The following is a 24269-nucleotide window of genomic DNA, read 5'->3' on the forward strand; positions in this document are numbered from 1 at the left end:
AAAATAATTCATACTCGTCTACTTACTCATGACATCTAACTAGCATTTAGCTAATCATCACCTGCAAAGCAGACTTGTTTTATTTAGTTTATTTTAAATTAAGGCTACTGGGGATTAGCATCTACAAGGTCACTTGTCAAAACGCCAACCTTGCCTGTCAGACAAAGGTTACTCTAACAAGATCACGAATTCCCAGCGCTGTGCGCTGCCTCCATGGGTACCTCTCCAACAGGATCACAGAGCAGAATTTAGCTAATGACAGATTAATGCCAATTTAGTCAGCATAATGCCTCCTGTCACTAAAGCTTTTCCATTGTAGCAGTGCTTGTAATGTCCCTAAGAAATCCCATGTATGTGCACTAACTGCATACAGGAGCTTGGACCAAAGGATAAGGTTTTGCAGCAGCAAATTTCAGAACTCCTGCATCTAGGTGAAAAGACAAACATTCAACATTTCTCTCAAGAGCTGATCTTTTTTTTTGTTTTGTTTTAATGTTCGTATATATATAAATATACCATAAAGCGTACCATTTCCTCATTTCAGTACAGATTTTTCGAACGTTACCAAAATAAATGAAATATAAATGCTACAATTTTATGTTTAAAACAAGTTTTGATGACAGCCTTCTCCTAAGAGGAGGCCCAGAAATTCCATTAGCTATGTGGAGAGAGACAAAAAACACACCCAAAACTTCATACCATGCAAGATCATTTACAACAGCAGATGTGCCTCAGCTGGAGCTGCTTGCAGGTGTCTGTGAGTTCCTCACATGAATGCCCACTCTCCTTAGTAAAAACTGCTTTATTACTAACCTGAAAATTTCACATTCAACATGTATCATTTCCCTCAAATTCACTGTCAAGACCCAGTTTTCCATATCTGTGTCTGCCTTCGCTGATCCCAAATGGCAAGAGGTATTGTCAGTTGTGGATTTGGGGATCAGGATTGCAAATCGGTGAATTTTCAGATAAAACCATGTGAAATCAACCACTGTAAACCTAGTAAAAAATGTCAACCTTTTTTTTTTTCCTTTCTCCTCCACAACCTGGAAAATATTCACAGCATTGAAACGACGAGGCATAGGAGCAGGGACGTGGATGATACACCCCGCACACGTTTTGAGCTTTCTTACTTCTTCCTGATCCTGTCTTTGACCTTAACTAGACAGGAGAGGAGGTTCCAGGTGAATCCTGCACCACCCATCACAACCCCTTTGGTTCGACCTCTGCTAGACTTTCAAGTCCTGCGGGCGAATACTCAGATACTAAAGCAGCAATCTAAAATCTGTCAGTGTGTCTTGCTGCCAAGAATTTTGTTGTTGCTTTACTCCTTCTCAACACATATTTTCCAAAACAGACACGTTCAACCAACCAACCAACCAAGAGAAAAAAAAAAACAAAACAAAATCTTTAAAACAACAATAACACCACAATATCTGTTTAAAACAGTACTGCCCCTGCTCTGGACAAATTGTTAAGAGCAATTCAGCATTCTCATAATTAATCCACAACAAAAGAAGCTATAAATGCCACAAATGAAGGCATAATTGGCCATACAGAGGCAACACTACCATGAATGTTGTTTGGCAAGGAAAAAAAAAAAAAGCAGATACATAATTCATCCAAAGAATGGTTTCAGAACTGCCCGGCACTGCTGGGATCACACTGCAGGAGACGGACTATGGACGGATCGCTCTTGGCGCCTCGGATGAACTCTTCCAGAGAGAGCTTTCCTAGAAAAGAAAAATGTTTGCTTAGCATATGGGGTGGGTCGCAGCACGCTTGCCAAGCTTCTGGACAAGCATGGTGGAAGGCAGCTGGGGGAGTCCAAGGAAAATCCCTGGGAAAGCAGCCCTGCAAGGCAAAGGCTTGCCTGCACCCCTCTGGCTGTGGATGGTGGTGGCTTTGCCAGGGCAGCCAAAGGAGGAACGGTGGGTTTGAGGGGTCGCCCCATGTGGGCAGAACACCCCAATGAGCACGGGGGCAGAGGTGGCCACCCTGGTGTCTGGAGAGTGCCTACCATCACGGTTGGTGTCCATCTGGCGGAAGATCTTCTCTGTCCTCTTCTCTGGTGTCGACTCGTCTTCCGGCATCTTCATCACAGAAGAAACCATCTTATAGATTGCCTGTGTGATATGACAGGAGCAAAGAGCTGGTAAGAAACACACTGTCTTAGTGCAGGGTTAGGATTATCTCCTGGTGACAGAAATAGGCAGAAAATATCCCAGCAGCATCAGCTGGGACCTGCTCTCTGGAGGCTGAAGGGAGTTGGGTGGCACCAGTACATGCAGCTGCCCTCTTCAGTGGGAAGATCATTTATGAAATAGTGTGTTTCCTTATTTAGTCACGGTCGAACACAATCTGGGTTTGGACCGAGGTTACATTTTTCCTTATTAAAACAGTCTTGAGATGAATTTATCACTTGTACAGCTCGTTAGACTCTCTCAGCTCCCAGTGCCTGGAGGAATGGTAAGAGCACCAAGGTCTTGTCCCATGCTGTGGTGTGTTTCTGTGCTTCAGCCACCCAGGCTCTGTCCTCACCACCCCTGTCCCCTCACCCTGCTTTTGCTTCTCCCCCAATCTCCTTTCTCTTCCCCCTTGGTTAGCATCCTGCCTATGGAGAGGGCAGTGACCCACTCTGCGTTCGCTGTGTCCCACAGATAACGAAGACTTGACCAGCAAGGAGGTGTCCTTTTCCTTGGGAGTTGGTGTGTGTACACAGCTCAAAGCCCCATTCACGATTTCACAGCAGCAGATGTTTTAGTCCCACACGACACCGGTGCCGCCCATAGCTATTCTCTGCAGACGATTCTATTAGTCACGTATGGTACTAGCAGCCCCTAAGAGATAGGTAACGTTAATTTTAAACCAGGGATGAGTTGTTGTCTCTGAACTGGGTATCCAAACGTTGCCTGCAAATGTGAGCATGCAGTACCAGTAAACAAGTGTTTTTTGTGTTAGATATCTTCACAGTGCCACACAGCCGGGAGCGCAGCAGCAGCCAGATGGCTGCAGGGTGGTGGCCTCAGGGGACCCTCCTGGCTGCTGGGAGAGGTGGCACATCCCAGTCCAAGGCAGCATTGCCCTGGTCTGACCCGCTCCTTCTGCTGCCCCTTGCACCTCGTTGGCCTCTGGCTGACGGGTGCTGCACTGGGCTGTCACTTTGCCCACCCGTCTGTAGATGTGGATCATTTTCTTCCACAGATTCTAATTCTTGTTCCCCCCGCAAAACACAGTGTCTGCAGTGGTAAGTTCATAAGTTAGAGCAGACGTGACTGCTTTAGCAATTTGTTCTCTGCTTCCTCCTGCTCTGGGAGGGGCTCCTTGGCACAAGCGCAATTGCTCACTGGATCTCCCCTCTCCCCTTCTCCTATTCATGAAGGCACTCTGTCTAGCGCTCTCCCGTCACCTGGCCCAGGGTCCCCAAGGGCCGGCCCCAGGAATATAACAGCACAGATTCACCAGCTGGAGGGTGCTGCTAAGTAACACAGACATTTTACACTCAGACTGGGGAGCACCCGCTTCCTTGGCCGTTTTGCTGGCTTCTCCTCTGCCAGCAGCTCACCTTTCACATCTTCTGTCCTTTACTTAGAGAGTTACACCTTGAGAAGACTATTTGTCTGTTTAATAAAATATTCATTGGTAATGCTCAGAGCAAACAAACATCTGCTCCCTCAGTTATGTCACCAACACCGTGGTCATGGATTTCCTGGTCTGCCCTCCAGTAAGTCTATAATGCTGGCTATGGACATGGGCAGGGGAGCAGAGGAGAACATTTCAGCATGAACAGCTGCTGGATGAATGGAAAACTGGTGGGCACCCTTTTCATCATCATCATCATTTGCACTGCAGGAGTGCCCAAAGGCTCCCAAGAGAACTAGGGTGCCAGAGTATCGGGCACAGCCTAAGCAGGGATGCTGTCCACACAATTGTGATCATCTGATGACGAGGAGAAAAGAAGAATGCATGAACATGGCAGCACATGAACACAGAGCAGGGGGAAGGAGACAATAGAGGAAAAAAAAAACAACAAAGGAGAGGGTGGACAGTAAGAATTTACACCTTCCTCATCCTCATCAGCATGCAAACCTCGCAAGGGTCAGAGCAGAGATGAGGCTTATAAATCTGCCAGTCTTTAAGCATCTTAAGCTGTCTGGCTTTTGTCTGGGGTAGGAAGAGAGGTGGAGGGGTCATTCCCTCGCTCTGGGTGAGAGGACGGCAAAGTAGAGAATCTACATTCAAAGTGTGGGAGGAATGCCCCGGACCAGGAGCGCAGGCATGTTTACCGTGATCAAAGTAACCATAGTAAGAATATGCAGATTTTTAGGACAAAAAATAAAAAGCACTTCAGGATGACTTCATCCTACAGGGTCCTTTTCACAGAGGCGTGTGAAGGGAATAACAGATGAGATATTCTAGGAAAGCCAGATGGGAATAACATAGTGAGCGTTCTTTTCATGCTGAAAATGGTTACTCTGGACAAATTCTTATGTCCTTACTCAGAAGTTCAGTGGGAAGTTTTCCCAAAGTAAAAGCCAGTTAAAGCTGATTAACAATCTTGAGGCTTGCCCCATATTAATTCAATGCAGCTACACAGAGCTCTTTATTGCGTGTTTGAAAGAGCAAGCTTTGAAAGGAATCTGGTTTCATGTGATAATTGCACGGAGCTGGGCTGTGCTAACCCAGGTTGTAACCTGGGACTGAAAGGCTGCAGGGGCTCTGCTCCATGTGGAGTACAACTCCTCAGCCTTGCAGCACTTGGGCTGAAACGCATCAGTGGCTTTCATTAGGAGAAGGTTTGGAGGTGGTTATCTATGAGTAGCTACCCGAGTCAGAGCAGCTTTTGCAGGTGGATTTCTATCAGGAGGGCTCCTTACAGCTCCCTGGAGCCCCTGAGCGCCACTAAAAATTGTGCCTCCAGAGCCCTGTGTGCATCACTGGAGTGAGCACAGGTTCCAGCTTCCTCTGAACTGGCTGGTTCTGTGCTGAGCTCTCCTCTTTGATCTTCCACCCACATGTAAATAAAGTGCGTGATTTAGGGCAAGTCTTACCCCTTTACCAATTCACACAGGTTTTGCTCCCAGTCGCTGGCTGCCATTGGCGCAGTCAGGCCAGAGATCTTGGTGGGGGCTGCACTTTATTGCTATACTTGGCAAAGCGTCAAGGAGCTCCTTATGGTGATGGCAGCAATGACAGCGTAAATTTTCAGTCAATCCTTTTTACTTTGTTGAAATAAATTTTGACAGCTAAAAATCTCGTGAAGTGAATAATCAGTCTGAAAAATTTGCTTTCCTCTCAATCTCATGGAGACTTTTGACGTTGTCTTTACTGAGAGCCGTGTCAGCTTCCAGTTCCTCCCATATCAGCTGCTGTTTCTTCCTGGCTTACAAATGAGATAGCCCAGCAAGTGAAACCTGTGTGCTCTGTTTGTATCATACTGAGAGTGTTATTCTCATCTCTCAGCTTAGTATTCTTAAGATGCCTTATGACTCCATATGGTGAAAAAATGTACCCTTAGAACAAGGTTTCCATTTCTTATTTGAACTCTTATTTTAAGAGACTCTCACCAAATATAACCCATTTCAACAAGGGGAACAAACACAAATCTTCTAGCTGGTTTGTGGCTATTTTCGAGTGGACTGGGCTATTTAGATTATAGGTAAACATATGGGGAACATGAAAAGCATTCCTAAAGCAGGAGAATCTGAGAAGATCTGTGGGGAGGTCTGTCAAGAGGGCAGGCTATGCAGCAGCTTCCCACAGTACTTTGTAGATGTGCTATGCCTGGTAGGTGTAGCAGTACCCCACGGACCTTCTTTCATTAGGCTCTGTAATTGTCAGCCCACCACTAATGTCCTTCAGGTTATGTGATCCTCCAAAGTGTGCAGCCAGCTCCATGTGCATGGCTTATGTGTGTCTCTAAGCAGGGCTTTTTGGAGGCTTGTCTAGTGGAAGCTCATGGACAGGCATGGTGAGTCTGTGATAGGCTATGTGTACATAGTTAACCACACTATGGCAAACAGAGCTTCGAGGAATGCAGGTGTTTTGCCCTGCAGCCCACTGCTTTGCAGAGAAAACAGGCTTCAGTAATCTGTTATGCACCATTCATGTTCATCTGCTTGGCATCCTGTGGGACATGAGCCATCTTAACCAGTAGCTCTGCTGTTCCAGTGCTACTGCTGCTGCCACTGTTACCACAAGTGCCTTCTTGCAACGCTGAGCAAGAGTGCAATGCCTGCATTGCCTGCAGCAGTGATAGGCCAGAGCATGAGAAAGCAAACACAAGTAGCCATCAGCATAACATGGAAAATCACTACAGAGAGACGACTTCCAAAGCACAAAGAAAAGCAGACTGAAAAAGAAGAAAACCATGCCTTGCCCTTATGTTATTTGAGATACAGTAATCCCACAGTAACAGGGGCAGTATTTTTCTGTGAAACTAAGACTTTTAGATTGATGTTGTTTCTTTTAGCGTTAATTTTGATGTATTGTCTCATGCAAAAATCCTGATGAAAACATAATAAATCCTGCTATATCAATATGCAAATGTATGCCAGATGAGGGACTTGTAATAGGTTCCTCTGAGACATACATCAGAGATATAACAGAGTTCTGTTTTTCACTGTCAGAAAGATTGTGATGGCTGAAGGCCCCCAGGAAGACATTTGATACAGAATCCTGTCTTTCCATATTAAAAAATAATCATGTTTTGTAAATGAAAGTGATAGTTGTTAGCTGGTTTTTTATGTCTAATCACTCGACATCAAAGGAACCTCCCAATAAAGCAAGAAAATGTGCTCATCTACTTCAGTTTCACATATGAGCTGAACATGCTTCCAGAGACTACGCAACAAATCCTACCCTGCCGGGAAGAGCTGCAGGTGACCAGTGCAATACAGAGAGATCACTGTGACCATAAAAAAACTGGGAGAAGAGAACAGGGTGAGATCTACAGGCACATTGCCTCATGGGAAGCTCCATCACAGAAAGGGCAGCTTTCCTGGTTGGAAAACTGCGGATAGTCCATGGTACAGAAACGATTGTTGCTCAGACTTATTAGTCTGTTTACTTCCATAATTGCTTTTTGTGTAGTGTCTCAAAATGTGGGGTGAGATAATGAGATAAAGCATGGCTCAGTTGAGTTTCTGGTGCAATCTGAAAGGTGGGGAGAGCCAAACCTCCCAAGAAGTGCAGTGGGAGGGCTGGAATGCCAGGCTGATGCCTGTATGCAAAGTGTTGCTCTGGGTTGGATGTATAAATTGACAAAATGTTGCCCTACACTGATCCCTAAGCTGCAGTTTCATTTGATGATGGCGTCATGGTTGTGAAGGACAATGCTACGATTTGGTACCAACATGAATATGAAGAGGAGGTAGAGCATTTCAGCCTCTAAGCATGCTGATGAGCAAACCTGGGGTAAATGGAAAAACCTGCTGGCTTTGCTGGTGTTTGCCTGACTTGCTACAGAGAACTCAGCCACTGGTGTTTTCATTAAATTTGAAAAGAATACATTTATGGCTTTGTTCTCCCTGTTTGTAAATCTTCTGGTCTGTGGGGTTTGTGCTGCCGTTCAGCACCGAGGCCGTCCTGGGCTGCTCGCGGCAGCAACGGGCTCCATGGTCCCTGCGGCAGCTCCAGTTCCTGCGGAGCAGGCGCTCACTCGCGTTTGGCTTCTTGTGTTTGCTTTCAACTTTGCTAGTTCTTTTGGGATTCTCTTTGTTTTCTCGTGAGGAGAAATACAGCTAGAAAAACAACAATTGACAGCCTGTTTACCCTGCCCGGGGGAGAGGAAGATTTGTAAGGAACAGAGTATCTTCTAATGCAAATATTCCATGGGGTTTGTGATGGCACAGAGACAGGGAGATCTCTGTGTCTGAATGCAATCCTGCTCTTCAACTCAGACACGGGAGCACAAAACAGAACAAGTGAAAGACGACACAACAACCCTACGTTTGCAGCTGAGCTTTGTATCTGCTCTTGCTGAAGTAGTGTAAGCAGTGGTGTAAGCTACAATTTGGAGGATGTGAGAAGAGCCTTGGTAGAAACACAAGGGCACCATGCACTAGGCTGACTGTGTACACGCAGTTTGCCATTCCAACGTGTAATTTGTGTACATTCCTTTCCTTGGATTTCCAGCACGAATATAAGTCTGAATAACACAGTACATAATTAGCTCTTCAAAATTTCCAGGGAAGGAAAGGATCTTGATAACAACCTTTTTTTTTTTTTTTAATCAGTTCTGGCTTATACAGATTCAAGCTGTGTAAATATACTACCACATAAAAATGTTTTAAAACTTTCAGTAGAGTGGTGTGCCTTAAGGATAAAAACATGTTAGAGGAAGCCAAAGTGAGGTGGGAGTCCTAGTAACATGCAGGAAAACACGTCCAAAGAGGCTGTGTATGGAATCATTGTCTACCCAGATAAGGTTTATCTATACTGGCAACTTAATATGAAGATACCTAGTATGATACTAAGTGTGCAGACCTCACTGGAATTATGCAGACAGACACCTCTTAAATTTTGTGAGCGGTTTTTTCACAACATCGTGATTTCAAAATAGATTTGTTTCCTATTGTGAAGGGAGTCTGCCTTCCTTAAAAGTACACCACCCGGTTGATCTAAGATACCTTGCTCCAACTGTAATTAACTGTAATCAATTGACAGTGATTTCCCAGAGGACAGAATCGCATTTATCAGCAGACAAGTTGCTGTGCCCCAGCCCAACAGAACTGCCGAGGGAGAACTTCCTACACAGTGTGTTGCTCAGGAGATATTGCAATGGATATCAAGTGCTGTAGTTTGAATTGTGACACGATCTTTGCCAAATGAAAAAATATTTTGTATTTAAGTGGTTATACAAGGAACCAAGATAATAAACTCCCAAATGCTGACGGAGTTTTTCATTCAGTGTCTCATTGCTTCATAATTCACTTGAAGGAGAGAGGCCGAGGGGTATCTCTGAGCAGCACTTACCTGCACGATTTCCAGCATCTCTGACTTACTGATGTAGCCGTTCCCATCGAGGTCGTACATGCTGAATGCCCACTTCAGCTTTTGCTCCAGTTTACCTCTCGACGTTACGCTCAAGGCTATGATGAATTCTCTGAAATCTATCGTTCCATCTCCATTGGCATCAAAAGTGCGGAATACGTGTTCCGCAAACTTAGAAGCGTCCCCATAAGGGAAGAAGTTCCCATATATTTTTTTAAACTCCTCCATAGATAAATGTCCACTTGGACAGTCTCTCAAAAAGCCTTTGTACCACTCCTGGATCTCGTGTTCTGTAAAGTCTGTACTTTCTAGCAAATCTTGCATGACTTCAGGGCGTAGTTTGCTGTTTTGCTTTCCCATGTTGGTGTCAAAATGTTACCTGCAGAGGAAAAATGAACACATATGAATTATTATTATTAATTATTAATAGCTATTGGTTTGGAGACTGTAGAAGAACAGTATGCTGGATTCTGAGATTTCTTATGATAGTTCACTCTTGGCAATCGATTGAAACTTTGGGCAGAGTCCACTACTGTGAGTATACTCTGAAAAAACTAACAAGCCTAATCTACATGTTGATCACATTGTCTTTTCACAGTCTGGAGAACTGTAATTACTTTGACTTTATTGCCATCCAAGTTTGCTTTTGAAATCACAAGATAAGCAATAGATGTTGCAAGGTGTAGGTGACTGGTAGCTGTGTGTTGCAGCACATCCTCCATCCCAGTCACCCAGCTGTCAAGAAGCTGATCTCAAGGAGATAAATTTTTTTGTACCTCTGGTAGAAATCAGGTTGCTACAAAGGGCTATGGCTGCTTGGTGTTGCTCCAAAATGAGGTCAAGGTGCATCGGTAGTGTACACTGATACCAGGAGCTCCAAAGCCCTTCTAGATATATCTCTATAGCCAGAACCAAACAGAACAACCCAGAAGTTGCCTCTCTTGTTTGGCATAGACTGATTCCCATTTTAGTTCAAAATGCAGATAAAATCTGGAAAGATTTTATCAATGGCGGATTCTCCCACTCCAAATTGTATTACTGTGGTTTTTAATTTTGCTTGCAGCCAGGAATTGGATCTGTTACTAAGTATTAGTAACCTGGGTGGTCACAGGTCTTTGAAAAAAAACCTCTTTAAAAGGAAAGGAGGAGAAAAAATAAAGTACTTGGACAACAAAATTGGAAATTCATTTCCGTTAAATTAACCACTAAGACATGTTATTGAATATAGCTTCTGTGAAATTACCCTAATTATATTTTATTTAAGGCAAATTGCTACATAACACATTGTGCAGCAGATTTACTAATGACTGCTGCCCTTCGGGTATTAAGTTTTGGAGCCTGAGTGTGTTGGCTCTAAAAGGCAACGTCACCAGTTTTACTGGAAGATTAGCATTATACCTGAATTGTGGGAAGCTATTCTCTATCAACAGAAACCTGCCTGAGAATTTGTCATGAGAATGACAGTCATAACTATTAATAAAATCCAATGTATGAATGACTTAAGTAGAATTGCAAAACAATTTATACAAGACTTCCACGCTGTTGTCAGAATGGAATCTCTGGGCCACAGAGGTGGATTTATGAATGATGCCTAGACCAAAATAATACTTTTAAAAAATGAAGAATAATATAGTGCCATTATGTGTCAGAAGCATCTAGTGAGAAATGTACCACCATTTGAAGCTAATCTGCTGCCTCTTCTATTTGACACTGGGAAGAAGAAATAGAGGCTCCTCTGAGCTGATGACAATTGTTTCCTGTGCTGAGAAGCTCCCCTCCTCCCCAAGGGGAATTTGAATTCCCCAAGGCAGCCAGAGGACTGACTCTTTAATCTCGTGTGTTCTTGGACCAGAATGACCAAAAAGTGTATTTCTCAAGGGTAAAATGGTGGGATCCATCTTAGATCTAGCTGTGTCTCTACATGATCCACTGGTGGCTGTCTGGTAACTAGATGTCTAGTCTAAACTTGTTGCCTACACAACTGATGGAGAATAGGCTTCTCTCTTTGTGGAGAAGAGGCTGAAAGGGGTGACGGGTCCTGTGTGATGGGACCCTCTCCATCTCCGGACTGTTTCAGGGGTCTGGGTGCCCGCCTTAATCCAAACAATGTCTTTTCCTCCAAAGTGTCTCCAAAACACTTGGAAAAAGGTAATTTTTTCCTATTGCCTTTCCTCCTTTCATCCTGATCAAAACATACTGTACAGTTTTAAAGCAATCTAAGCTCTTAATACCCTGGAAATATCAAAAATGTCCCTGTTTTATAGGCCCGGTCTAACAGCTGCCGAGGCAGCTGAAGGTTGCACTGCCTTCAGCGGGTGTTGGACGGGGTCCACAATAAACAACCTGGGAATTATCTGAGTGAACGGATTACATGAGGGCAGCCAGACGGGTTTATGTCAGGCAAAACAACACGAGCAGGGTTTGCCAGCAGGATAGGAAAGCAACTGGACAAGTGAAGTGTCCAGGTTGAGTTTAGAGCAGCACCAGTTTAGCAAAAACCAAACCAGTGGGATCCTCAGAGTAGGCGGCAGCCACCCACAGCTGCGGTGGCAGCTGCTCCGCAGCCCCGGGGCTGCACACTTGCCAGACCAGCAGAGTAGAAAGGGAAGGTCTCTGGCTAAGGTGCAAGCCAGCTGCGGTAGGAGTGAGCTGGCATTAGTGATGTAATCCCTTGCTGCTTTTTGATATCTCAGACATTTGAAAACCTGAAACTTGGCTTCCACACTTCCAGCCCAGGTTCTTCTGAAAAATAAAATAATGAGGTGACAGGCAGGCAGTGGAGTTCAAGAGGGAGCCAATAAGAATGTGGTTCAGTTCCCAAAATGATGCCTTTATAGCTGCACATGGCTGCAGGTGCAACATATTTTTACCAAATAATAAAAAATAAAGGATGGCAGAATGCACTGCATTACATTGGTAGGAGCAAACCATCACAATCAGAAAAATCTCTGTTCTCCAGGCAGAAAGGGAGAGCTAACCACATATGACCTGCAGGATGGGGTTGAAAGTCACAGCCGCTGTGATGCCAAGCAATGCAGTCAAAACCCGAAGGATTATTTCTGAGTCTGCTTGTGATGAATTTGTATTATGTTCTTTTCCCTCCAGATTGTTCCTTATTAATAGGTGATGTTCTAGGAACTGTAACGATGGGATTTATTGTGCCCATTCTATCAACAGCAGATCAAAATGCTTTTGCAGTCCAAGTACAGAAAATCCTTGAAGACACTTGAAGATCCTTATAATAACTTTGTACACTGCTGCCCGCCTCTTCAGGATGGATTAGATTATGGGCAGAGTACAGTGAGCTAAAAGAATGTCAGCTAATAATGACGGCAGTAAATGCACAGAATAAAAATAAAATTGGAGCTGATCTGAGGCATTTTTTCCACACTTTATAACCTCTGTAGATCTTTCAAATTTCTAATAAATGATTAAATGTTAAAAATACAGCAAGTAAATAGTGAATGGCAATCAGAGTGGCAAAGTAAAATATTGACAATACTGAGAAATGGATGCTGTAGGTATACAAACAAAGGCAAATTAAGTGTTTAATGATTATTGCATTTCTACAATTTCTTCCTCTGATACAATGTTGTTGGACATAATATATATGAATGACTTCCTATATGGGACAACATGACAGACAAAAATATTAGGGCCTTAATTCTGAAGGGAGCGTTGTTTGGTAAAAGGATGTGGCGTGTTTATGGTTTGAAAACTTGATACCATTTCAGCCAACAACTAGAGAAGATCAGAAAGGAAAGCATCACTGCTGTGTGGTTGCTATGGAAAGAATCTCCGGTTGCTGATTATTGTAGGAACATTATAGGTGCTGCTCCATAAAGGAAATACTTGGAGTTTGCTCTGATGAGGCCTAGGTGTGGAGTTTTTAAGATGAGATTGAAGACAGAACTGTTTGACAGACAGCAGGCTGTGATAATTTGACATTGAGAGAATAAATAAATGAAGTGGCAACTGACACCACACTGAATGACTTTCCCTGCAGTGCAGTATATTGTGTGCACATCGATGCTGTTACAGCCTTCTCCTCAAAAGGGGGGAACTGGCTGGACAGAAAGGTGATAAACACATTCTATCACCTGTCTCTTGTCAGCAGTTTGCTGCTGCTCATTTACAGTTGTTACCTCGATCCGAAACCTCGGGGTAAGGCAAACGTGTTTCCTCATTAAGCAACAGCCTTGCAGGAGCTGGGAAGCTGCAGCAGCCACGAGCACACAACTAACCCATTGCTGTGTGAATGCAATGCAGGCATCTAAACATATTTCTTTAAAAGAAATCACTTTTAAAAAATTTTTTTCTGTTGGGGATTTGCTATAATAAGCAAGTGGTAGCAACACATTTCTAACAATTCTCTTGCTCTTCAAATACGACACCCATCATAAAAAGGCAACCCTTTTTTTTTTTTTTTTTACGAGTTCAGTCTGCCAAAGAACACAAGACATCTTAATTTTGACTTAGGCTTAAATCTGAAGGAAAGTCCACTGCTGAGAAAAAGTATACTGAGAGGGGGGCTCTTATCCAGGGAAGTGTTGCTCTAAAAATGGAGAATTTAGAATATTGAGTACTTGATAGCTAACAGAGTACAAAGCATGTGAAAGGTATAAAGAAACCGTTTGAAGAAAAGTCCTGCCTGATATATTTCCAGTGAAGTTAGCAAAGCAAATCACACCATAGGCTTGGCTACAGAGATCAACTGTATAAAAATAAAGGCAGAAAAATTTTCAGAAAGAAGCAATGAAGGCTCCATTTTATGGTTTCAGTGCTATTCTGTAATTTAAAATTAGAAGGCACTACATAACAAAATTTGAGCTTTAGGGAACAATGTTTCAGGGACAGGGAAATAACACCGAACAATGGAGGAAGCCTTTTACACAGCCAGTTTAAATGGTCCTAAAGCCGCAGGATGAACACAGAGGTAATTCTGGGGCATGGATGGGGATTGTTTTGGTAACACACCACTATAGCGAGGAGGACACTTCTCTAGCATAGCTGGGAGACGGCTGCATGATGGACATACCAGTACCAGCTTCCTTGATTGGTAATATGGCTCTATAATACTACAGAAAACAGGGATGAACCACCTCGTTTTTTGTGTTCAGAAACTGCTGCTTCTTGGTTTCTTACACACACGGTCTGGCTTGTTTCCAAGAAATAATCCACTTATGGGGGCAATGCTGTCTTTAACATTTCTAACACATCATTTGAGAATTTCCCTGAGAGTAGCAATCGTGGGATTTTGATCCCTGCCAAGCAGCTGAAGAAGATCCTGATGACTGGTGAAATGAACCAAAGGCTGAGCGGGACAACAGCATCACTCTGAACCTGTGCTGCAACTTAACAGCTGTGAGAAAGCAGCTCTCCAGCATGAGGCCGATCCCTGTGGCAACCCTTAATGACTTGTCTGCCGTACGGGTGCTTTCTGCAGACCCTGTGGTTCTCCACTCGCTGTCACCACTGTTGTTTTTCCTCCAGAGTAACTGCTGATCGTTCCTAAAAACCTGGACATGTGACAAGTGGTCTCAAATACATCATTTGTCTTTTAAGCTGTCTACACATCTGGGTATAGCAGGGATTCCCACCTTCTTTCGTGTCCTACCCACCAGTAGTCATCTCCTGTCGCTGCACACCAGCCTTCACAGTGGGCCTCCACATAGGGCTCCCATGAGATAAACTCTCCTGCCATCACTTTCTGCCACTCCTTCCAGTTCCTTCTCTGCCTGGCACTGTGCAGCTCTGCTCTCTCACAAGCCCAAGGAAGGGGTGCAGCGCTCTCCTGCTTGACCAAACCTATGGCTGACCAAGCCTTGCAGCACGGCATCCCCTTAGTGGGAGACTGCAGTGCATCTCAGAGTGTGGAACCTTGGCTGGGGATGTGTCCCAAGGGCTTCCAGGCCAAAATTTTGCCCTGCGCTCAACACTTCACAGAATCAGAGCTACTCTCTTTGTTCTTCTCTGACAGCTTGGTAAAGCTTCAGATAGCAAACACCAGTTCAGCAATTACGGCATGTGGCAGTCTCTGCAAATTCTGCTGTGATTTGTGGTCCAAAGTACTCACATTTCCAGATGTATCTCTGGTTCCTCTTTGTCCATGCCCTTACAGAATGGGAGCGGGTATGTGCATTTACAAAAGTCAAGGCCTTGGTGAACATATTCTGGTATAAAAGTCAAGTTTCCTTTGTAAGGTTAGTTATTCCTTCAGGCTGTAATACTGCTAACTGCTGTGCAAGCTATGTAATGAGATGGTTCAAAGCAGCAGGTATCTCAAATGACACACTCTTTTCCCATCTGTGTATGCTGTTTCCCTGTGGCTGGAACAACCATGGCCTGGTCGTGAAAGCAAACCCAACAGTATATGTGGGCATCTTGTAGCTCTCCAGTGAGACTTGGGTGAGCAAAGCGGGAATGTGTGTTCAGTGATCTCTGCTGTGCCCCAGCACCAGGAAACTCTGTGACAATTTACCAAGCTTCCAACAAACAGGTTGGGCAGAGCCCCTGCTTTCGTACTGCTCTGCTTCTGCCCTTCTGATGTTCACAACCCCAGAGCCACCTCCAGTGCTGCTGACCATTTTCCCAGTGCAGGATCCCACTCGTGGGACACAGTGCTTTCGGTTACAGCAGCAGCAGCTCTGGGAAGAATAACTTCTCAGGTTTTAGCCTCCCGCCATGAAACACAAGTACTACCTGCTCAAGAGATATTTTTTGTCTTGGTCCCACAGAAAACTACCCTGCAGGCTCTTGGAATCAGCAACTTTATTTCCTTCTGGCCATTTCTAGTTTGTTTTCACATGTTCATATGAGTAACCAGTGTGGCGATGCTTGCCAAGAAAGATTTTTGTTTGATTTTTTTAAAAACAGCATCTTGGAATATGTTTTTGAAAGAAAATCCAACATTAAAAAGCACAGAGGGACTTAGCAAAAAAATAAATACATGAAGAATAAAATTTTGAGCTTTGATGTCCTCAATTTATCTGCTGATATTGTCAAATGACAAAAACAGATAAAAATTTATGAGCAAGATTCATTTAAAAAATCTGGTATTCTCTTATCAATATTCACAAGGAACAGCAGTAAACAGATTTGCAGTGAAATATAACGAGTGCCCAGTGTCTAAAATACATACTATGGAGTAAAACTTCTGGCTAAAACTATAGCTGATGTTAAAGAACAGGAAGGAAGAATAATGAAGAAATGAAGAGGAAAAAAACAAGGAAATGGTGTGGATGGGATTGTCACTCAGTATTTCCTGTGCAATCTGCTCTGGTGAACCTGTGTTAGCAGGTGGATTGGACTAGATGATCTCCAGAGGTCCTTTCCACCTCCAACCATTCTGTGATTCTGCGATTTATGCTTTGTCAATAGAAGGAACATAGGACATATGTGCCATCCAGTAACCCACTGATACTTCATAACCTGTTCATCACGATACATTTCATTCATTTTATGTTAAGCTTTAGGTCTGGTTCCAGGATTTTGGTGTTTTCACTGCTTTAAGTTACTGTTTTGTTTTGTGTCACCTTCCTGCTTCTCCAGCCCACTCTCTGGGGACCCTCCCGCTACAGAAGGTGCCCCTAATTGCCCCTTTGGCAGTACTTGTTCTGTGTTTTCCTGCTACAGCCACCAGGAGAAACTCAAGACGAGAAAGAATAGTAAAACCTTCATAGTTCTGTGTTTTAGTTGCAGTGGGCAGTCCAAGCAGGAGCAGCTGCACGGAGTTCATGTGTTTCAAACTTGGGCGAGCTTACGGATATCGAACATCAAAAGCCCAGGCTCTTATCCCTTCAGATTTGCCCTGGCAGAGAAATGTTACAGCTGCTCAACATTGTCTCCTGTTTCTTTTTATCATAATTCCTTCGTGCATTCTAGCAATGAGGGCTGGCGTTGGGGTGGAGGAAGGAGAAGCAGCAGAAAGGCAGAGTCCCTGTCAATAAATAGTACAGTACTATCAGGGTCTTCAGCATCAGGGGGTTAACTAGATAACAGCCTAGTGCTTATCACGTTGCTCTCAGCAATGCTCATGGTCTCAAGTGGAATTGTTTTCAGACCAGTAAGTGGTGTTTCAGCCATGAGCAGTGAAAGGGATGATGCCCTCACACCCCCTCACCTCTGCATTGGCTTCAGCATCACTGGGGCTTCCAGAGAAGGTCTCTGTTTCCAAATGATTTCCTGTAAGGCTGAGTGTGTGGTACGAGAAATATGACTAGGCATGAGTATTTCTAACGTTGGGAGCTGGGGGAAAAGAGCACGTTATGCAGATTTGCACAGCATGGCACGTCGTGCAGTGATTCCTCTCACCTTCACATTTGATCACTCTTTCCATCTTAAAGCCTCACATTGAGGACTCAGAGCTCATCTGTGAAGCTGTTCCAAAATGAAACTTGGTGGACATCTACCCGTCAAAGAGGAGTGTCTCTATTTGCTCGTGCAATGGAATCTGTTCACCCCACCTCCACCCAGCAGATTTGCATTATGTGTGGGCATTAACCACGTCTGTTCTTAACCTGCTGGTAACCAGCTACTTGCTGCTGCTGCACTGGGAGCCAGGCAGCTACCTGGGGCGGTGGAGCTTACTCGCCTTAGCTCAAAATCACTGCCACTTCAGACAGAGCGCACCTAAGCATCTTTAGGAAGGATTTCTGCTCAATTAAGGTACAACCTCTGTCCCCATATGGGGGTAGACAGGCAGAGAAAACAGACAGAAAAGGGACTACTGGAGCTACATATAAATCAATCAATGTTCCCAAACCCTACAGTGACTGTTCAAGTTGTAAGTGGACATAAATGGGGGCCCTGTGCTCCCCTGTGCACATGGCGGGGAGTCTGTCCCTCCAGCCTTTCTCAGCGCCTTGGGCTTTGTCCAGAGCGCTTCGGGAAGCGATGCAGAGGACCACCACCCTATGAGCAGTGTGAAAAATTATGCAGTAAGTGTTGGTCAGTCATTCCCCAGCGCCGACTAGCAAATGCTTCACCCACCCAGAACAGCTTGAAAGTAATGTTTTCCCTGCTTAATGAGAAATTAATAAATAAAAAAGAAAACAAAAAACAGACAGAAGGGGGAAAACTCACACAGATTTGATTAAGCCCTCTTCCCAGCCTACCAAAGTCTCTCATTACGTCATTTAATTTCTTCCTCATTCTTTAAGAGCTCACAACAATAAAAATCATGCCAATATTCACATGGGTTTTTTGCTTCATAGTCATTTGTTCATGAAGAGTTGAGGAACAACAGTTTACCATAGACTTTGTAAGAAAAAACCAAAGATTTGCTCATTAATCCTGAGGAGAACCATCTAAGGTCTTTAAAGTAACCAACTCTTTGTCTTGGCAGACTTCAGATGACACTTTTGGGAATAAGATACATATTTATATATTTGACTTCTTCAAACTCTCTGGAGATAGTATTTTTGTAAAAGTATGTTTGCCTTTGCCTAATTTTGTATGATAAAGGGCAAGAGAGAATTTTCTGACAGAGTACATTAGGACATCCACGCTCAGGAGGCTGCTTTTCCAGATTTTACTGCATTCAACTGTTTCACTAAGCACAGTATTTATGAACACGGGTGTTAAGCTAACAGCAGGGGAGTTGGCAAAATGTCTCTGCCTGTTCCAGCTGGAGGTGACTTTATCTACCAGCATCCTTTCAAAGGAGACCAAATATCAAGATCCAAATTATGGACGTTTTCTGCAGTTATTGTATCTCCTATTGTAAGAGCAACTGGTGAGCCTAAAGTCTCTTTGTTTAACAATCCCCTTCTGGACCACATCTCCTAAAATGCTCAAGGTCACATTTTTTCAAGTGCTCAGCACCCACAATTGAACTTGGGCTTCTCAAAAGAAACATTTCCATCTGGGCCCCTGTGTAATAGGCAGCTTCGCAAAAAGCATTTGTACCCAGTAAACTGAGGCCTCCCAGAGCATAACACCACTAATTTTGGTACCTAACGATGTCCTGAGTGCTTTAGAAAAGCCAGCCTTCCTACAAGCCTGTGTCACTGCAATTTGTCTTTGTCCTGATACCTGCATATCCAGCCATGTCAAACTCAGTTTATTCTCCTGTCTTCTCAAGTGCTTCTCTCCTTTGTGTAAGGCAATCACTGGTCATAACATAATCTTCCCCAATTCACCCAAGCGCACCAGTCATCAAACTCATCTAGTAGCAACTTTATCAGGTTTCTAATCTGTCCTACATCTTGTTCGGTTCTTTTATGTAACCATATATGCAAGACCTTGGTGGAGGGTAGTGGAAACTGAAGCAGAAAGCTACTGTTGCACCAAGTAACGTGAGAAGCTGATGTGAATTCATGATCTTGATTTTTTTATCTTCATAAATAAATAGCATGTGACTCCCAAAGAGTGACATTTGTGCTTACTCTACCCTTAAAAAAATTGTTAACAGATGGTTCCCTATCCCACAACAGAGAATTGGTGTTGACAGATAAAATGAAAGTATGATATTGGAAAATACAGAGCCATTAACTAGCAAACTAGATATTCTTAAAGATATTCTTATAATGGGGAGAGGAATGATGGTGGAGGTTCATACCTGGGGAGTAACTGTAAGTTTTTGTTCCGTATTGAAGAAATTTAGTGGAACTTTCTCTGGGAAAGTAGGCAACAGGAGAGTGGGAGGTTCTGGCAACCAGCACCAGAATTTTGCCGATGAGATGGAAACAAGATGCACTAAGATAATGTCAGAGTTTACAAGTTCATAAATATGAAGGTCCACGCCAGGGATGATTTGTCCAGCACCCAGCCCTGTCAGCTGTGCGGGACCAAATGTAAGAGGTGGTATGGATGACTAAAGGATTTTTGTGGGAAGTGTAGGAACTTTCAAAAACAGTTTTCAAAGAAGTTTCTAAACTGTAGACAGAGTGATAATTTTCTCTTTGTGCCTGTCTTATTTCTCAGAATTTTTACATCTTTCAGCTTGCAAGATGAGTCTGTGAATTACCGGCCCTGGAAGAATGGCACTGGGTGAATGGGTTTTCAGTAGAACCCATTTCCTTCAGGTAATGCAGCTTAGCAGAAATCAAAATGTTTTGTGGAAATGTGTCACATTCAGCAAAAAAAAATCAGGGAAAATATCAGAATTTATCATTTCAACTTTATATTTTCCTTTTTTTACAAAGCCAAAAATTTCAGTGTGACTTCTATTAATTTTCTTTTGGCATTTATATTATGTTAATTTTAGCATTACAGGGGGTTTGACATTATTAAGAAAACAATTCATTGCCAATGAAGTGAAATAACTCGGTCTTACCAGATAATTTTAACGTCCATCCCACTGGGAAATTTTGGTGCTTTGTTCCAATTTGCAGTGAAAAAAAATATAAATGTCGAAATTTCCTTTGGAATGGGAATTTCAGATTGTAACCAGCTCTAATCAACAGCAAAGCCATCTGTTTTGTATTAATGACTTAGGGCAGTATGTAACACTGCAGAACAGGGTGATATTCTACTGTTCAGCCTTGCTCGTGGATGTCAATGACATATGGCAAGTTTCTAGCTTGTAGTTATCTAGGGAAGTTTGAGGCTAGAAGTTTGAAGCTAGCCACTTTTATTTCATTCTTCGTGCTGTCTTGCCAAATTCACAAAATTCATCATTCAAACCCAAGATTTTCCTGTGAATGTATGAGAAAACATCCTCCCAGTAACAACATATGGAACAGCCTACAGTCCCTACATCTGAAGGGAATTCATAATTCCCAAATTAGAATGCAGTAAGCTACTTTAATTTTACAAAGGTTCATAATTTATAATTTAAATAAAATATTTGTTCCAAGATAAATGCCTATTTTTTAACATTAATAGGAAGACAAATCTATTTGTTTTCAAAAGATAACTTCATCCAGATGAGTCATAATTTGAGTCCTATTTGAGAAGCCACAATAACATGAAGGCCTTTAGCACCCATGTAATAAAATAACATTTTAATTCTGGTTTAAGACAATGTCTTTGTCATTTTTCCTAAAAGCTTTTCTCTGTCTTCACAGAGATATTCTCCATGCTGAACATAAGGTACAGGAAAACCATGTAGTCACCCACAAGCTGGTCCAACTTGCTAAGTACAGCCATGGACCCCAGTTCAGGCACTTTGCTGTGTCCTCTGAAAAGTTTCCTGTGGACAAGTATGCAGTTACCTCTGGTGATGATGGTATCTCCCCCTTTTCCTAACAATCAAGCCACCCCAGGGTACCTGCTTCTCCCCACTCTCCGTGCACGGCTGACCTGGGAGGGCTGGATCTTGGGGTGTATCACGGGCGTTTAATGTGCAGATGCTGCTTTTTGTTCGCTCTGAGCACCGTTTGTGTACTAACCTGATGGCAAATGGCTTGGAGATGATCTATAAGGTTACTGGAAGAAGATTTTGATATGTTTTCGTTTTGGAAGTCAGAATGACATCCAGTCCTGACAGCCCGCGGTGAAAAACACCAGCCCATGCCTTACTCCGCTGCTATTTCATGCATAACACAGTGTGCTGCCTGATTTTAGAAATTACTCAACAGGAATGAATTTGGCAGTTTGAACAACATGGTAAAGGTCGGTAAGCAAGCTCCCTTAAGAGGCATAGAAAAACATGTTACAAATTAAGTGCCAAAATAATTTGCTGTGCTTCTCTGTCCATCTCTCTCACACACATATAAACAAATGCCTGTATAATCTTTATGTTCTTACTATTATTATACTTGATATCAATAAGCAGAACCCTAGTAGTTCTCAATATTAACTGTAGGTAGGAGTCACTCCTATAAACAATCCTGCTGTACAAAAGAATCTTTATAATGACATTTATCATACAGTCATAATACAGACTGCAGTAAAAAAATAAATTATTGGCATGAAGTCAAGAAAAATTATTTACCTGTTCATAGCATTACACAAACTGCGGTGAGAAATAATGTGTAAAAACTAGGACTGAATCTAGGCTGAAAAACATGAATTATCAGTTTGAAAACTTTTCTGCCATTGCTTGAAAATTTTCTGTAAATTCAACTAAGATGAACTCCTCCACAAATGAATTAGTTAACAGCATTTCTGCCTTCGCTATTAACATCCTCCAAGGAAGTAAACAAAGCTCATCAGATAACTGTTTTTAGACAAAAGAACTACTTTTTCTCATGTGAACAACAAACAATTTGTATTATTGTGGTAAAAAAGTAGAAGTGGCAGAACCAGAAAACTTATTTCCAAAGTTTAACTTTAGGAAAACCAGATTTTATCCAACATGGAATAAAATGCCACTTTTCAGCACTTCCTAGTGGCCATAAATAAATGGAAATGCTGACCCTATTATATTTTTAGGCCAGTTTACTTTTGCCTCTTTGCTGTTCTCAGCTTATCTGAGATTTCTTGTATGCGACTTTTAGTGCATCTCCCCATTTTTCACTTCCTAGGACATCTATATATTGTGTCATTGTATAAAACTTAGTTCTTTCTTTGATGTTACATTTCCCCTTTCCCCTTATCTCCTACTTTTCACTACTATTTCTTAGCTTCTTAGAACAATCACCATCTTTCTTACTTTTTCTATTATTTTTGAAAAAGTGCATGTCATATAAATTCTCTTACATTTTTCACTGTATTTCTGTTCCTACTATTAACATGTCTAAGTATGGGCATTTCCCACACCATATACTGTGTCGAAACAGTATCCTAACAGTGAAATATGTTATGACCAATGCAGCAGAGTCTGGAAGGAGACCATCTATAGCTTAATCTCTGTGTCTCTTTCTCTGTGTCATCCAAAAGAAATAGGTGGGGAAGACTTATTCTGTATCTAATTCCTAGCAAATTATTACCCTTTCATCTACCATACTTTCACCTTGCTCCTTTTATCCTAATGGTTGAGTACCAGTGTTGCTGTCATTAGGAGCAGTTTCTGAATTCTGAACAGCATTATCAGCAATGTTTGATTAGAAATTCAGATTTCGATGATTCTTATTCCTTTTCCTTGGAAACAATACTTTTCAGACATGGAAAGGAGTGGAAATGTGTGTGAGTCTGTGAGATGCTGACTCTAATCAGAATTTTTTGCCTGTGGCTAATGGAAGATTCCCCACTTACATGGTGGCAAATATTTCAGATCCATTCAGTGACATATGCTTTTATGTAATCATAATCTCACCGCTAGAGATCTCTATCGCCGGCATTGTTTATTTCAGTTTCTTTTCTTGCTCTGTAGGCCCCCTATGCCCCATTCTTTCTACAGGAACCTTAGCATCTTGCATTCTCTGTATCATGCCTTATAAAAATAGAGGTCTTGTACTTGAAATGTCTCCCTCTCAGTGCTTGCTACATATAGCTTTTAAGATGTCCTTAAAATATCTTCAGCTGACAATTCTCTCTTCCACATCATCTTCACCAATAAGTTCTGTCCAACCCACTCCCTGGACACTCCACACTTCCTCTCACTTCATGCATCAAATATTTCCTAATTCTCTCCTCTGCTACCAATGTTATGAAAAGCAGTGAAGCTCCACTGCTTCAAAACAGGATGAACACTGAAGAATCACCCCACTGTTTGTAAAGTGCCATATAAAATCACCATACAAATCACTTATTCAGTAATAAAAACACGTCCTGTTGCACCAAACATGTCTCATATCTGAATGTTCTAATGACTTCACTGGAAAGTCACTTACATTGGTGAGCAACACAGGGATCCTCCTGTGAATTGCCAAAGGAATCCTCCAAGAAAGATGAAGAAATTGATAACTATGCAAATACAGATATAAAACTTCTGATTTCCTACTCGCTTTTTCTTTATTAAAAGAAGGATGTTTCCCATGATGCTTACTGCTTTTTAATGAATATTCTAGGAAAGGGAGACATTCATGAAGAAACAGTACATATTTCATTGCAAGGTGCTCTAAAATCTATCACTCAGTTAAATTAAAATAAGGATGTTTTCACATTTCACATTTCACATTTCACAGGATAATAAAACAGTCACTTATCAACAGTTCAACACCCAGTACTTGATAAGATTCATTTGATCCCAATCTAAATGAAAAATGTAGCTATCATCATATCATGAACACAGTTCAAACGCACACATTGTTCATTCATTTGTGATCAGATGGGAGACAGTTTCAGTGATCTCATACTGATTTGTGAACCTTCTATCACCATATCTTGTCCTTTCTCTGATTTTTAAAAGGTTGGCAGTAAAGTTGGCTTTGGAGTAGGTTTCAGGCACTCAAATTAAAAAAAAAAAAAGAAAAAAGAAAACCCGCACACAACAACTCTGGGACAAT

The 24269-nt window shown here is 42.4% G+C and overlaps 1 protein-coding gene across 1 annotated transcript in view; it reads right to left on the bottom strand.

Moving 5' to 3' along the window:
- Window positions 1-561: 561 nt before the first annotated feature.
- The window catches only part of NCALD (neurocalcin delta), a 52853-nt gene continuing 29145 nt past the window's right edge, over window positions 562-24269 (bottom strand). Inside the window, exons 2-4 of the mRNA XM_065628387.1 lie at window positions 8977-9373; window positions 2021-2126; window positions 562-1733 (exon numbers count right to left, since the gene is read on the bottom strand). Of these exons, the coding sequence (XP_065484459.1) occupies window positions 1636-1733; window positions 2021-2126; window positions 8977-9354 (582 nt within the window). The 5' untranslated portion in view covers window positions 9355-9373 and the 3' untranslated portion in view covers window positions 562-1635. The remainder of the gene's footprint in view (window positions 1734-2020; window positions 2127-8976; window positions 9374-24269) is intronic.

This window comes from Caloenas nicobarica, chromosome 2 (assembly GCF_036013445.1).
Source record: "Caloenas nicobarica isolate bCalNic1 chromosome 2, bCalNic1.hap1, whole genome shotgun sequence".
Taxonomy (NCBI): Eukaryota; Metazoa; Chordata; class Aves; order Columbiformes; family Columbidae; genus Caloenas; species Caloenas nicobarica.